Genomic DNA, 15,470 nt, shown 5'->3' on the forward strand with positions numbered 1-15,470 from the left:
CCCTCACTCCTAGTCTGCCTTTCTCATTTCTGAATATTAAACAGTGAGGTGTTATTACGTGTTGACTGTGTTCGCTCTTTAAAGTGGAAGTTCATATATAATTCATGACAACACTACCTCTCGCTCTCTCGATTTTTCAAACATCAGCAGATTCTGCTTTTTAAATGGTCCTTACTGCGACTGTAAAAAGGACCTAAACAGCACCTTATAGTTGCCCGGGCAGAGCCTGACTACAAATACATGTCTCATTAATGCCCTTCTTTTATTTCTTCTTTATATATTTACCGCTTTTCTTTTCAGGTTTTTCTGTGTTTGTACAATATTGTGTTGTTAAATAGAAACATTTACACATCCACACATAGCAGCTGAAACAATAGTGCAGAACATATGATTGGCTAACAAAAGAGATTTACACCAAGCTCATTCTTGCCTACATCACTCACTTGAAGGCATAGCGCAATAGAAAACTGATCTTGCCGCAGTTGTCCCCCTGTTTCCCGTCCCCCTGCTCCCCCTGCCGCAGTCTGTACAGTTCTGGCTTGATCTGACCAATGCTCGTCACTTGTTCAGTCTTCTCATCACCATGGAAATCAGGGCTGGAGAGTTGGTGGGTCATGGGGCGTGGCCTACCAGAGTGAGAGAGAGAGGAATAACGCAGTATGAGGAATACAAGTGTAATGCTTATATTTCTTTAAACACTGAAAGAGAGGGCTACTCCAGCCAATGCACTATGAGTGGCTGGCATGTGGAAACACAACTCTGCATCAAGACTAAGGGGAGTGGTTAGAGTTAATGCAGAATTGATGTAGCAGAAAAAGCATGTGCAGAAAATTGGGTCTGCAGGATGGCTCCCTGGTCAGTTGCACTACAAAGTTAATACTGACCGTGCAGAGACCTGCTGTTGCGAGTGGGCATTGGGCAAGTCTCTATGCAACTGTGAGGCAGGGCCTGACTCAGAGTTTGGAGGCAGTTCTGGAGAGGTCTGGCTCAGCTTCAACCCGCCTATGCAGGAGAGGTCCAAGAGAGAGGGGCATTACAAGATGACACATATTTACAATGATTCGTCAAAGAGACCCGTTATGTAATACATTGAGTGGGCACCATCGCTGGTCTGTTCATTGCCACAGACGCACTAAAATTAGCATTTAGTAGTAAACCGTTCTGCTGATATCAATGCAAAATAAACTCTGTCTTTGTCTGATTCACCTTCTATTTGACTCAAACAGTGCATTCTTAACTCTTATATGTCCCTTATACCTAATCACCTTTCCATGTGTTCCCTTTCTGCCAGTGACATTATGACTGTGGCATTAAACGCAAGCCCGTACAAATGGATTAAAAGACTTTCACTTAGCAGGCGATTGTGCTGAAATCTCACCCCCCGCACTGTTGGGGTAGGAGTCCATGTCCAGGTAGGAATGCTCCTGCATCTCCTGTGGACCCCCCACCACTCCTCCTATGGGGGTCCTCTCTGGACCGCCGATCACTCCTCCCTCACACCTTTCCACCGTTAGCATATCAGCGAAGTGGGGATGGTGCTGAGCAGGCTGGGCTAGAGACGGGTAGAGGGAGGAGGAGGAGTGCGTCTCCTTCCTCTGCATGAGGGGGGGAAGAAGGGACGACCCCCCGCCCACTCCCCCTCCCCCAGGGAGGAGCCCCGATGTCAGGCTGAGGCCTCCTCCCTCTTTGTCCCTCCAGGGTAGCCAGCAGAGCTTCCATGAGACGAAGAGAGAGACAGAGAGCAAAACAATGCCGCAGAACGTCACTATGACTGAGAGGAGGCTGACGGAGATCTCTGAGAGAGAAGGGAAGGGGGGGGGGGGTGGGAGGAGAAAAAATATGAACGTTAGCTGCACTTTCATCACTATTTCTAGTCAGGCATATTCCAAGACAGATATGGATTTGAGATTTAGAGACAGAGAATTGAAAAGAGGATCCCATGAGACAGAGAGGAACAGGAGACAGATTCTAGAGACAATAGCTGGTCTAATAAAATTGTGAAGGACAGTATATTAGAAAAAAGAAGGAAAACGTATTCAAGAAACAGAGTAGATATTTCATTAGATACTGAGTAGATGTATAAATTGGAACTTTGCTGGATGCCTACTGTAATAATATATTTCAAAAGGCAAATTAATGGTCATCAATCTGTCTCTAGAAATCTATGGTGATTTACTATTGTCTTTTACATACATGTATAAGGACCCTGCATCTTGTAAAAACCTGTTTGTGCCAGCAATACTGACAAGGAAGTGGATCCACCTTACATGATGCAAACAGTCCATCAACCAAATATTAACATGCATACACAAATGCCTGATGTTTATGAAAAATGATTGCACAACCTGGAGTAGTACATATTCAAACACATGCCATAACCCTTTTAACATGTACCCTCAGTGTTAATCAACACGTAGTTTCACATCCTGTGCCATGATTCCACATTCTTCAGCAATCATTCAGAAACTGTTAAAGGGAGGGGTTTGTGGAATTTGTTTCCTGCCATTTAAAGCAAATCAATCAATAAACATTTTTCTGCATGGTAGTGTACTGGGGAGCCATTCTGCACCACTGTGGCAGCCAGTAAATCAACCGTGTTATACTGAGTTACCACAAGAACACGTTTCAGTAGGTCTGTAAGTATGTCAGTCTGATTTGGCATCTGTCAGTCTGCCATTGTCATCCTCTCACTGTTTTTCACTGTCTCTCTTTCTCTGCCTTTCTTCTTGTCTCCCCCACCCCCTCCCCCTTCATTCATCACTGTCCCTCATTGCCTTTTGTGAATTATTCAACAGTCTGCATGTATGTCATTAATTCAGCTGTTGTTCAGCAGATATGATCAGAGAGACTGACAGAGATAAAGAATGGTAGGTGGAAGAAGAGGGAGAGAAAGAGGGTGAATTGATTTGTCACTGCAGAGAAGAAGACACAGCTGTGAGACGAGAGAGAAAAAGAGAGAGAAAGGTGAGAGGAGGGAGGGGTCAATGGTGAAAGAAACAGATTAGTATACATGTTGAAAAAGACATACAGGCTGACTAGGCACCAGTGAATTAATTCCTCACTGGATAAAAGGGAAGGGGAAAGGTTAACATAACCAGAAACAGATGGCAATAGCACTGTGCTATGTTTTAATTTTGCAAGGGACACAGAGAGGAACAACAATTAGGAGAAAAATAAAGGGGTTATGTGTTCAGGAATAAACGTATTGATCTTTTACAGATAAATAAAACAACTTGCACTGATGTCAGCACCACTGTTTAGCAGTCATTGAACACGATATCCAGCTACTATAACTCTCAAAACAATTGGGAGGGACAGGACATGTATTAGCAATGAGTTGTTAGGAGAACTATATATATATATATATATATATGTATACACAGTGAGCTCCATAATGTTTGGGACAAAGACATATTTTTCTTCATTTGGCTCTGTACTTCACAATTTAGATGCAATGAAACAATTCACATATACATTTTGGATTCACCATGTAGAAATTGCACTTTTATACATAGTCCCTCCATGTCGGGGCATCATAATGTTTGTGACAAATGGCGTCACAGGTGTTTATGATTAGTTAGGTTTGTTCAGTTGCTTCCTTAGTGCAGTTATAAGAGAGCTTTCCGTATCTGCCTTTTGATTGCCCTTGGGGTCTGTTATTGGCTTTTGTCAACACGAGGACCAGATTTGAGCCAATGAAAGTCAAGGAAGGCATTACAAGGCTGAGAAACAACAAAAAAACATAGGTTAAACATTAGGCTCACCAAAATCAATTGTTTGGAAAATCACTAAGAAGAAAGACAGCTCCAGTGAGCTCAGAAATCACAAACGGCCTGGTAGGCCCAGGAAAACCTCTACAAAAGAATTCTCACCATCATGAAGAAAAATCCCCAAACAGCTGTCTGACAGATCAGAAACACTCTTCAGAAGGCAGGCCTGAATGTGATAGTGTCAACTGTCCGCAGAAGACTTAACAGAACTACAGAGGCTACACTGCAAGATGCAAACCACTGATTACCTGCAAAAACAGGATTACCAGGTTACAGTTTGATATGAAGCACCTAAAAGAGCCTGCATAGTTCTTGAAAAAGGTATTGTGGACAGATTAGACCAAGATTCACTTGTCTCAGAGTGATGGCAACAGCAAAATGAGGAGGCCGATAGGAAGTACCCAAGATCCAAAGTACTCCCCCTCATCTGTAAAACATGGTGGTGGTGGTGGTGGGGGGGGGGGGGGGGGGGGGGGGGGTTATGGTTTCAGCATCTATGGCTGCCACAGATACTGGCTCACTTGTTTTCATCGATGATGTAACTGCTGACAGCAGCAGCAGAATTAATTGTGAAATGTACAGGAGCATCTTACAGTATATACTCAAGTTCAACCATACTCAGCACCTGGTGATGTCTAGGGGTCACAGACTTCAAACAGTCATTGAATGCAAAGGATATGCAACAAAATACTAAACATGACTACTTTCATTCACATAATCTTAACATTATGATGCCCTGAAATGGGGGTACTATGTATAAAAAGTGCTGTCATTTCTATATGGTGAAACCAAAATGTAAAAAATACCTTGTATGTGCAATTTAACCACATGTGAATTGCTTCATTACAAATCTAAAATTGTGGAGTATAGAGCCCAATCAATCACTCTGTACTCCAGTAGATTGGATTTAAAATTAAAAAATGAATACGAGGTTAAAGTTTCGACTGTCAGCTTTAATTTCAGCTTTTTACTCTCTTATCAGGTAATCGGTACACACACACAGCACACTTTACTACAGAACAGACGGATCAACAGATCAATGCAGTACAGTGACAGTGACTGTACTACATTGAATATTCTCTGCTTTGGTGTAACTTCAGTGTTGGCCAAAACCTCTTGTCTTCTTGCACTGTACCTAAGACAGTCGGCATGCATGAACTATAGTTCCCTTTCATCAAATATTCCACCATTCTGTGTGATGTCAGCAGTCTTACTATCTTACCTGTGTCAGGCTGCCTGTTGCGGCCCCTAAGCATATAGCTAAACTCCTGGCAATGCTCATTCTGGCTGTAGTCCTCCGTTGAGCGGAAGCACAGCTCCTCCACCAGCATGAGGGCCTTCTTGCACAGGTCTTCATCCCAGTCCCCCGACATCCTCCAATCAGCATCACATTCCCTGCCTCAGTTGGACAATTGCAGGACACCACTTTGACTAAGCTGAAGGTCCTTGTGAGGAGAGGATCTGTTCAGTTTGTTTGCGACAAGTCTAGTGGGGCTCTTCTGACAAGCTGAGGGCTCTTTGGAGACACTGTCCACCTTGGCTGTGTCAATCAAAGGTCCACCCTGAGGACAAAACCCATAAATGTGCAAGTTAGAGAGTCACACCCACTGTGATGTTTTCAGCCTGTTTTCTGGCACACTGTGAAAAGGAGGAGGGGAGAAGATATGGTGTACACATGACATGGAAACTGTGTGACTGGGGGACATGCATAAATATATGATGGAAAACACCATAGACAGGAGGAAAAGACAGGGCAGAACAATAAGAGGGGGGTGAGAGAAAGAGATGGATTAATGTTGACACTGATAAATTGTTGTACAGTAACTTGACCACAAAACCAGAAAAACACGAAAAATTAACAAGATAAACAATAAAACAAACAATAAATTCAGAAAAATAAATAAAATACATTTTGTGGTGGGGATATCACTCCTAATAGTTATAGTAGTATGGCTTACCTTAATTAAAAAAGTCTAAAAAGCCAAAGATGAAGTCCCATGTTTGGGTCATTCTTGAGCTCCAGTATCCCTGCATAAATTTCCAGCAGGAGTATTTTTTTTGCGTGTGTCTCTTGTTCAAGCCCCCTTTTCCTGAGAATTCCAAACATCCAGTTGGCTCTCGTATTCCACTAACTCCCAATAAAAAATCCCTGAAAACCCATTAACACTGGGAAAAAGGTCATATAAGATGTATTTCTTAAGGTAACATCTGCCTGTGGTTAAGGGTTCAGTGCTGAATTCTGGATCATGTAGTTCCTGTGGGAATTGTACTTGTAATTGTAGAGATTTTCCTGGTTTTCAGCACAAACCGTAATGGGGATTGTGGTTTTCAGTTAGGTTTGAGGAATGTCTTAAAATAGCTCCAACACTTTGCCTGAAAGAAAAAAAACAGAAACATAACAATCCCCCTCTTTGAATTACTATGCATATAAACACATCCTCTTTTATGTCATTAAAATGTCATAGAGTCTCTACCTGTGTGTGCATTTGCGCATACCATAAAAAAGGGGAGTGCACATAAAAGAGCATTCTCTTTGCATCGTCCTCATTCTGTCTCAGAAAGCAGGTCAATGCCTGTTCTTTCTTTTTCTCTCCCTCTCACTTCCTCTCTCGTGTGTGTCTATGTACTACTATTTAGTTACTGGAACTACTTCTCTCTTCAAAATCAAATAAATCTGTCAATATGTGTACATTTATTTGCTTGCATGAATTTCATTGACTTTCAGCAACCACATAATATTGTCATCAACCTGTAGTGGTAACTTCATAGACAATGTTATGGTCTATCTGGTAATCACTGCCCCATAAATATAGAACACATACCAAGTATGGTGCCAATCTGCTCGTGAGTATATGTTTAATGTAATAGTATGGTCTACTGAAACATCATGTTCTCTGTTGGTCCTCTATTATGTAAAATACTATGCGTCATATGAATGTGAGCTCTGTCTTTCAGGACAAAACATACATGTTTCCTCCATGACTTTTTATGTCATTTACACAACCTCTCTCTCTGTCTGGGGCTACAGACCATTATACTTGTTTATTAAGCAGAGGGGAATTTCCATCAATATATCAATCTATCTGCACATTTAGGAAGCAAAAAGTACTCCAATCAGTCCATTGATTTGTTTATCTCAAGAAACCAGTCAGAAGGATAAAGAGTCCAAGATTAGTGCATTAAATATGCCTGCCACACACATCCCCCAGTCCCGTTACTCTAACAGTAAATCTGTCACTGCTTTCGGTTTAAAATCCAGCATATTTCACATTGAAAAATTGCTGTCTGGCAAACAGGTCTGTACATCACAAAGAAAGCCAGGAGGAACTGCATTGCTTATAGAGCAAAGTTTCTTGCAGGGAATGATACCATTAGACAGAAAAGGAAAAGAGGTAGGCAAATGGAATGAGAATGATGAAGGGGAGCATGAGAAAATAAAGGATGAGGAAATGTGGAAATGATGGGATATGAGGATGGAGAGAGGAAGATAGAAAAAGGAGGGCATAAACAAAAAGTGAAAGGGGGTTTGGACAGGGAACAAGTTGAAAGTGGAAAAAGTGAGAGAAGACAAAAACACCAACATCAACTGATTTGTAAAACTGATTACATATTTCAGTAATGTAAGCAATACACGTTCCACTGTCCACTAAATAGCCTATGTCCTGACCTCAGCAATGTAACCAAGTATACACACTATATCTGCCACACATTGACATTACATGGGCAACTTTGTGTCAAGAACTTGGACAATACAAAAATGTACAAAACAAAACACCTTATCTTGACAGAGATATTGCAATGCACAAAGAGACAGGTGAAAAGCAAGTCCAGAGGCAGGCTTTCCACTGACTATGATTCAAGTCAATATTTGCAAGTCTAGCAATAGGTAAGTAATTTCTCAGGACAGAGAAAGTGGTTCTCAACCTTGGTCCTGGGGCCCACTGTGTATGCTGGTTTTCGTTCCGACCACAATTGCAATCTCAGAATTTCAACAAGCTGTTCATTTTTCTTAATTAGGTGTTTTTCATGTTAAGAGGAATTATTTACTCTCTTAAGCCACATTATGTCAGAAATTGCTATGCATGGCATGAAGAATAAAATCCCATTGTGTTATTGTGTTGCTTTTTAAGTGATTGTAAACAATAACTTAAAAAGAGGTAACATTCTTAACAGATAAAATTAACGAGGGGAATTAATAGGCTCCTAATTAGGTTGCTGAACACGTGTTTAAGAGCTCTAATATTTCCCTTCAACTAATTATAACAAGACAGGTTTGACTCGTTATTATTTTCTTTGTTTTTGAATTATTTGTTATCTATAAAATGATTAGATTTAGTGGCCAGGTGTCCACACTTTCCCCAATTAGGAACCTGTTGATTTGCCTCAGTCTTTATTTTGATTAGTGAAAAAGTTTTATTAACCCCCTTACGTAATCGTCCACAATATAGCACAATGTTAATATGGGACTTTTATCTTTATGGCATGCATAGCTATTTATGACACAAGGTGGCTTAAGTGGGCAAATAATCCCTCTGACATGAGAAGCACCTAATTAAGGAAAAATAATAGCTTGTTACAATTTCGGGATTGTAATTGTGGTTGGAACAAAAAACCAGCATCCGCAGTGGGCCCCCAGGACCAAGGTTGAGAACCACTGTCCTAGAGCTACTCTGAAGCTAAATTGTGCAGAGTTACTATCATTCCTGGGATATTCTGTTATACACTGTCTAGTGCAGCCATTAATACCTTCCCTCCAGCTACTATCCAAACTTTCAAACCTGAGGAAATTATGAAATAATCAAAACACAGACATTATATTATACAGACCAAAAACAAGCCCTATGTTTATGTACCAAGGCTGGGTGCAGCCCATAAAATACAGAACACTAATGTAATAAATCAAGCCTCAGTTGCAAAACAGGTTTTTTTGGGTGGCAAAATTAGATTTATTCCAGTTGCTTATCTCATATGCGTATCTTACAATAACAAATAATCTTATGTCCTTTTCATTTATATTTATGCATATAACAATTTTTTTATTATTAATTTTTTTTTTACAATACTAAATGCTATGTTACAGCACAAGCATATTAGAAGTATACCATATGCCTTATGTTAAGCTTCAAGACCTAGTCTGAATCACAGCCTCAGGAGTTCTATAGATTTCACAAAACTCTGAATAATGATTACAAAATGCATTATTCACACACACACACACACACACACACACACACACAGAGAGAGAGAGAAAGAGGGTGAAAGATACACACAAATGCATGCAGTTTTAAAAAAAAATACTTTATACATGACATTTACAGTATCAAACCAGGAGATATATGTCATGCCAATATTCATGATGGTCCAGATTTTTGCTATCTGGGTTGGCACTGAAATCGTTGCTTTCAAAGTACCAAGCCTGTGATTGAACGCTGGCATCATTAACCATGTATAATAAATATGTATAATAAAAAATAATTTCTTCAAATGATATTTTACAAACAATACAAACCTATTTGTTCTACATGATCAGCTATTATATGCAACTACATTTTAAACCACATAGTCTATTATAGCAATTATAACAATAATTGTCTGAGCAACACTACTGCCCACTGTATCTGGCTACACCAGACAATACAAGTGCTGAGGGATTAGGCAGCTCTGTCAAATGTGTACTGACCTCAACTGTTTAATTTTCCAGTCCATTGAAAGCAATCATAAAAAAACAATATTGGCCTGTTGCAAGTGAGCCGCCAGGTCACTGTTAGCTAGCTAACCAAGCAAGCTAGCTCACTAGCTAGCAACTGTTACAAATCTCCCTCACATGTTTTCCCTCCCAATTATGTTTGAGCAGGATGTGGATGGTTTAAGATATAGTTAAATATCTAAAGTGTGAAAAATAGATCATGAAAATTGGACAGCATAGCACTACTGACACAACCCATTAGGCTAGTTATCCACAGCACACAAAGCTAATGCATGGCAAAAACAAATTATGGTTTATTGTGCACCTTGCCATACCTAAATGACATCTCTAGCCAACTAAGCTGGCATCACTATTATATGGACATTAATTAAGTAGCACCATTAAATGTTAACTACTTGTAACTAGCCACTGAGCTATAATATAAAAACTAGTTAGCTAGCAAGCGAACTACCGAATGTCTTTGAACTTATCTAAAAAAATATAATGTGCTGCAGGCTACTAATTGAATACGTGCTAGCTAGTTTCCTGCAACACAACCAGTCCAATTTTGATTTCCTTAATATTTTTCTGTCCTTCAAGGAACCTAAACAGCATGCACAAATATAAAAAAATGAATAAAATGTCACTTCCCCCTTTTCAGCTATTCTGGTATGAATTAAATACTACTCCCAGGAGATGAATGGCAGCTGATTTAAACAGAGGTGGTTATAGACAGTTTCAATTACAGTAACCACAGCAATCAAAATGAACTGCCTAGAAGTAACTAGATAGATAGACTTCTAGTTAGCAAGCTAACTAATTACCCAACCCAGATCCTGTTGCCCTCTCATATTATAGAAATACCCAAAATTTAAACAGATAGCTGCAGCCAGATTTAATGACATCTCTGCAGCTTGATTATACAGCTATCATAGTTTACTGAATAATTATACTGTATATTAATTTGCAGATGGCTAGCTAATAATCTACACATGCGCTAGTGTTACTGAAATTGTGTTACAGAAACTGTAAATATTGCAATAAATATGTTTAGCTGATTGTTATTACCTAATGTCAACAATGTACTGGGGGATTGTACAGTTTTCGAAGCTTCAAGGCAGCCAAAGTTAGCGTCGCCTCCATTTTGGATGGCACGTCTCTGAGAATAAAGGTCCCTGCCCATTGTGATACCATTGGTTGTGAATTCATAGGTTACAGTTTGCAGAGGCTGAAATTATTTTAACTTTGGGTGCAAGGGTGCTACACTCGACACTGGGTCCCACCCCCATCCTTTCATCTGCTGTTCTTCCTCTTCCATTGAAAAGAATGGGTTACAAAGCACAGGGGGGCATTAGCGCATTTCATGTGAAAGCGCCATTAGTGGATGCTACAGTACATTTTTCACCAGAAGCCCAACAGCAGAGCTGTTCAGAGGCAAGTGTCCCAGAAGTGGAGTGTAAGACGGAAGTCACACAGAAACATCCCTATTCAATTCAGGTGAAAAAATACTGAAGCAAAATCACTGAGAAAATGTGGTATATTTCTTATATTTTTCTCTTTACTGTTACATCTCCTAGAATCATTCTGTGAAATTTGTTTTGGAAGATAATTCTAATGAGCACAAAAGCATGATTTAAAAAGACAAGAGATAGTTTTCAATGCTTTGAGTTCCCTTTCCCTCCCAGTTACAAATACACTGATTTTAAAATTATTTAGCACAAAGTGTTCATTTGTCACTCCCAAAGTTATTTTAGAATACTTAAAGTTATCTTTGATATGTCCTCATTGGAGATATTGTGAACCAATGTAATCTTGTCAACGTGAAACCTGTTCTAATTGTCAAGACCATGAAAGGCAAGTATTTTCGTGGGAAACAACTCCTCTCTGTGAAGTAATGGCGGGCATTTCAAAGTTGAAGATCACATGCTGCTTATGTTACACTCTACTTTACCAACCTTTGATAACCCCCAGGCAGGCATATACAATGAGAACACACAGATTCTTGCTATTTATTCCTTATGTAAATGCACACACACACACACCTATGGTGTATATTAAGATGTGCACACATTTATTGACAACTGTTGCAATTTGTCATACACATACATCAAGGCATATTCCATTGTAAATGATAATTTGTGACTGCTTAGTTCAATCCTAATTTGCGTTTGTTACCATTAATTAAAGTATTGTTTTCATTGCATTGAGCTTTCTGGCACGTTATTTTGATTACGTTTAACTAGTTTGTACAGTCTACACTGAAAGAGGATATGCTCGTTTTAAAATAAGCGCTCCTTTCTCTAATAATATGGTACTGTTAATCTCATGCACTTATTGATGACAGTTGTTTAGTCATACAAAGCACTACACTCGCGTTCACTGGAATTGTTCAAGATCAAACCCCCCCTCCCCCACCCCACCCCCCACCCCCCAAGTATCCAACATAAAACTGAAATACAGGTCTGTGCTGTTTGCTAACAAAACAAAGTATTGTATTTTACTGGCGTATGTCCTATGTGCAATATCATAAAATATAGGCTAGTAGCTTCTACATAATAGACCACATCTCTTTTGCAAGACTCCTCTACAGTAGGTTATGGCACAAATTGCTATCTATGCTATATATAATCAGTCGTAACTACTAATAAATCGCTAGAAAAATGTTTTCATAATCCACACAATACCACACTCAATACATGATTCAATCCTACCTCCTATAAATGTGTGCTCCATACTTAAACAGTGCATTACTTTTTTATATATGTTTTTATATGTAGGCTATAGATTTTTGTTTAGCCTACATAATTACTATGCTTACTAATGCCAGCGTGTTTACAGTGCGAATAAAGGGAGGGGTCTGTCAGTTGAAGATGAAAGACCCTGGCATTGTTCACGTTGCATTTGTTACATATACCATCCCTCCCTCTTTTACCTTAAACGTATGTTCCTATACAGTATGTCGGCCCTCGCTGTAAATTGAACTGGGTGATAGCCACAGACCCTCAAAATGAATGAATTCTTTCGCACGTAAATGCTCTGTAGGCACATAAACCGAGCGACCTTACTGCACATATAGCTACTGTATAGGAATATTCGTGCTCGATTACAACAATACATGCTGTATAGTACAATAACCTACAATCAGAAAGGTTTCAATCACGAATACACCTGTCGTGTACTATACGAGTGAATATTACTTGCAAATGGTATGCGAAGATAAGGATAAAACGCGGACATACAGCCTAAATACAGTAATAAATTCACGCAATCCATTTAGAATGCTGTGCATGCTCATATAGCCTATTATAAGTTAAAATCGATGTATTTCATTTTAGACTCGCTAACTGTAGCTAACATATTGAACCTTTGATTTCAAACCAACAGCCTTTGGGGTTTTAATAATAGGTCTATGTAAATCAATTCAATGCATAGTGCGTTTTCTCCGAACATGTATTGCTCCAATTCAGCATCAGTATAGAAAACAAGCCGACATACTGTACCTGAGATCAACGGAGGGGATGCAGGGACAGACTGAGAGAAATAATTGGACAATATGGATATCCGTTAGTTCTCTCCTCTTCCCCTCTCCAGTTCCTCTTCTCAGAGTAATTATTTTGTCGGAGTCTTCCAACCCTCTCTCTCTCTCTCTCTCTCTCTCTCTCTCTCTCTCCGCTTGTGAACAGAATACTAAGCGGTTCCTTGTCTCCCCCGACTGTGCTGCGTGACTCGTACTAAAGACATGCAGAGAAAACGTGGAGGGAGCTTGGATTGACAGGGGAATGGATGAGAGAAGGGTGGTAGGAGCTCAGGAAAAGCCGAAATTATCAACAAAGCTCCTGAGTCTGCCGCGAGAGGGAGACAAGGCGGGATAGCGAATAAGTGCCATGTCACGTGAGAATCGACATGCGTGTTTCTAAATTGGGATCATCAATTGTTCGGTTATGGGTCATCTTTTTTATCATTGGCACTCTCTAGAAGTATATGTCTGCATAACTGCCAAATGGTTACTTATAATTCTGCTATTGCTGATAGCACTTACCAAAGAAATGTAGGCAATAGGCTACCATCTTCAGAATTACAAGTACAGTTGCAGGACTAGCTTATATTTTTTCTACTGGACCACAACAAGCGGTCCAAATGACAATTTTTAAGAGATATAATCCATATAAAAAATGCAATTTTCTTGTTCTTTTCAAGTTTTAAAAAACACCATCCTGAACTTCCCATATGGAAAAAATGGTATATGGGAACACCCTCTGCCAAATTACACTTTACACAAATTATACATGCCCCATACCTATACAGCACTAAGAGTTCCTTACAGAAATATCCACAGTGACCACAGACTCTCAGCCTTTAAAGGGAACCCCATCTGTTAAGACTTCTATGGCTTAATATGTTGTAAATGCCCTCAAATATGGAAATATGTTGTAAAAACCACACAAAAGATTTCTGTTATTTTTTAAATAACCCAGCCTTTAATCGAAATTTTGACCTATGGAGGTCGCCATTATTTTAGATGCGCAATACACTTTGGGTAGATGATGTCAAATGGTTCACTGGAGCTTAGCTCAGTTGTTTTGTCCAGACGTTGCAGTTATTAATAGTGAACAATATCAATACAATGACACATAATCTGTGAATAGGATGGATTCAATTAAACATCTTAGTGTATCAGCACGTATTATCGTTTAGGGGTTATGCATTTAAAGGAGGTATTATCACCGGTTTATGTTCATGTTGTAATATTATTGATCCACATCGTAGATATATATGACATGGATCAATAACATTACGCTAATTAAATTAATGGAGATGAAGACACATTTCAGTTTCACCAAAAACAATAATTTGATCCATATGGTCAAGTGGCCTTGAACAGCGGCTGCTAGAAAGCGCAACTCTTTACAACAGGCAACTTTTCCATCTCTGTTTTGCATAGGCGAGCAGTCGCTGCACAGACACCATCTCTAGTCTTATTCCCTACTCTCGTCTCCTCCAATCTTTATCGCTGTGATTTATTTGATAAGGGCTGTCCTTGATGCTTTCCTCCTGAGCAATGCCCTGCTCTGGCTTGAATCGAAAACAGAACACATTTTCAATGCCGAGACTAGTGCAACCATTTGACGTCACTACCCAGAGTGCATTGCGACGGTAATAAGAATGGCGACCTACGAATTGAAGGTTTTTTTAAATAACTAAAATATTCCATGTGGTTTTAATAACATATTTATATAATTGAAGGCATTTACAACATGTTCAGGCCTACACGTCTTAACAGGCGGGGCTCCCTTTAAGAACATTAACTTCTGTACTTTCTGACCTCATGTAAATACACAGAATTCAGATACAACATCAAATGTCCACACAATAAAGCCCCAAAATTTAATTATTTTGTGTGTTTTTACTAGAGATGAGTATTGTTTAGATTTTGACAATGTCCATGCTAAAGCGATAACTTCTGAAATGGTACGATGCCTGAAATAGTAGTCTACCTCCTTTAAAATAAAGAGCAAACAACAACATTAAAGAACATTGTTTTATGGCGAAGGCACATCCCATTGTTTGAATCCTTTTGGGTGAAATGCAGCTACACTCTACATAGTTTTGCTTCGGCCATTTTGACCAAGTTTCACATTATCTAGCTGGCTAACACAACAGAGCACGTGTAACGTTAGTGGAGATGGCACCAAAATGAACCACCAAATTCTGTGTTGTGATTCGGTCTGGTAGGTAGGCCAATCGGTCGTATGTGAACCGGGCGCCATGGTGCTGCCGCTTTTTGCTACCCAACCCTATTCATGACCTCGACAGGTACATGACTACAAGATAGTCCGTGAAACCTGGGACTCCTATTGCAGGCTTCCCTTTGGAGCCTTTTCTTACAAGCAGAAATCAAAATTCTCAAGAATACAGGCAAGGTAAATGACGGTCAATTTGACCACTCGTGGCCATTTAAGTAAGGAAGTGTTTATAACTTTATTTTCTTATGCAGTGTTGTTATTTAAATTATA

At 39.5% G+C, this 15,470-nt stretch overlaps 1 protein-coding gene across 4 annotated transcripts in view; it reads right to left on the reverse strand.

The window, feature by feature from the left end:
• LOC118221871 (synaptotagmin-C-like) overlaps nucleotides 1-13,299 on the reverse strand; it is a 29,499-nt gene extending 16,200 nt beyond the window's left edge. Inside the window, exons 1-6 of one of the 4 annotated variants that reach the window (XM_035407294.1) lie at nucleotides 12,957-13,299; nucleotides 5,729-6,143; nucleotides 4,993-5,332; nucleotides 1,379-1,795; nucleotides 885-1,002; nucleotides 444-626 (exon numbers count right to left, since the gene is read on the reverse strand). In XM_035407294.1, coding sequence (XP_035263185.1) covers nucleotides 444-626; nucleotides 885-1,002; nucleotides 1,379-1,795; nucleotides 4,993-5,143 — 869 coding nt within the window. In that variant the 5' untranslated portion in view covers nucleotides 5,144-5,332; nucleotides 5,729-6,143; nucleotides 12,957-13,299. Of the gene's footprint in view, nucleotides 1-443; nucleotides 627-884; nucleotides 1,003-1,378; nucleotides 1,796-4,992; nucleotides 5,333-5,728; nucleotides 6,144-12,956 lie in introns of those variants that run through there. The other 3 variants (XM_035407293.1, XM_035407295.1, XM_035407296.1) reach the window with 3 other exon arrangements.
• Between the last annotated feature and the right edge of the window lie 2,171 nt (nucleotides 13,300-15,470).

The sequence above is a fragment of the Anguilla anguilla genome, chromosome 2, assembly GCF_013347855.1.
Source record: "Anguilla anguilla isolate fAngAng1 chromosome 2, fAngAng1.pri, whole genome shotgun sequence".
NCBI classification, from domain to species: domain Eukaryota; kingdom Metazoa; phylum Chordata; class Actinopteri; order Anguilliformes; family Anguillidae; genus Anguilla; species Anguilla anguilla.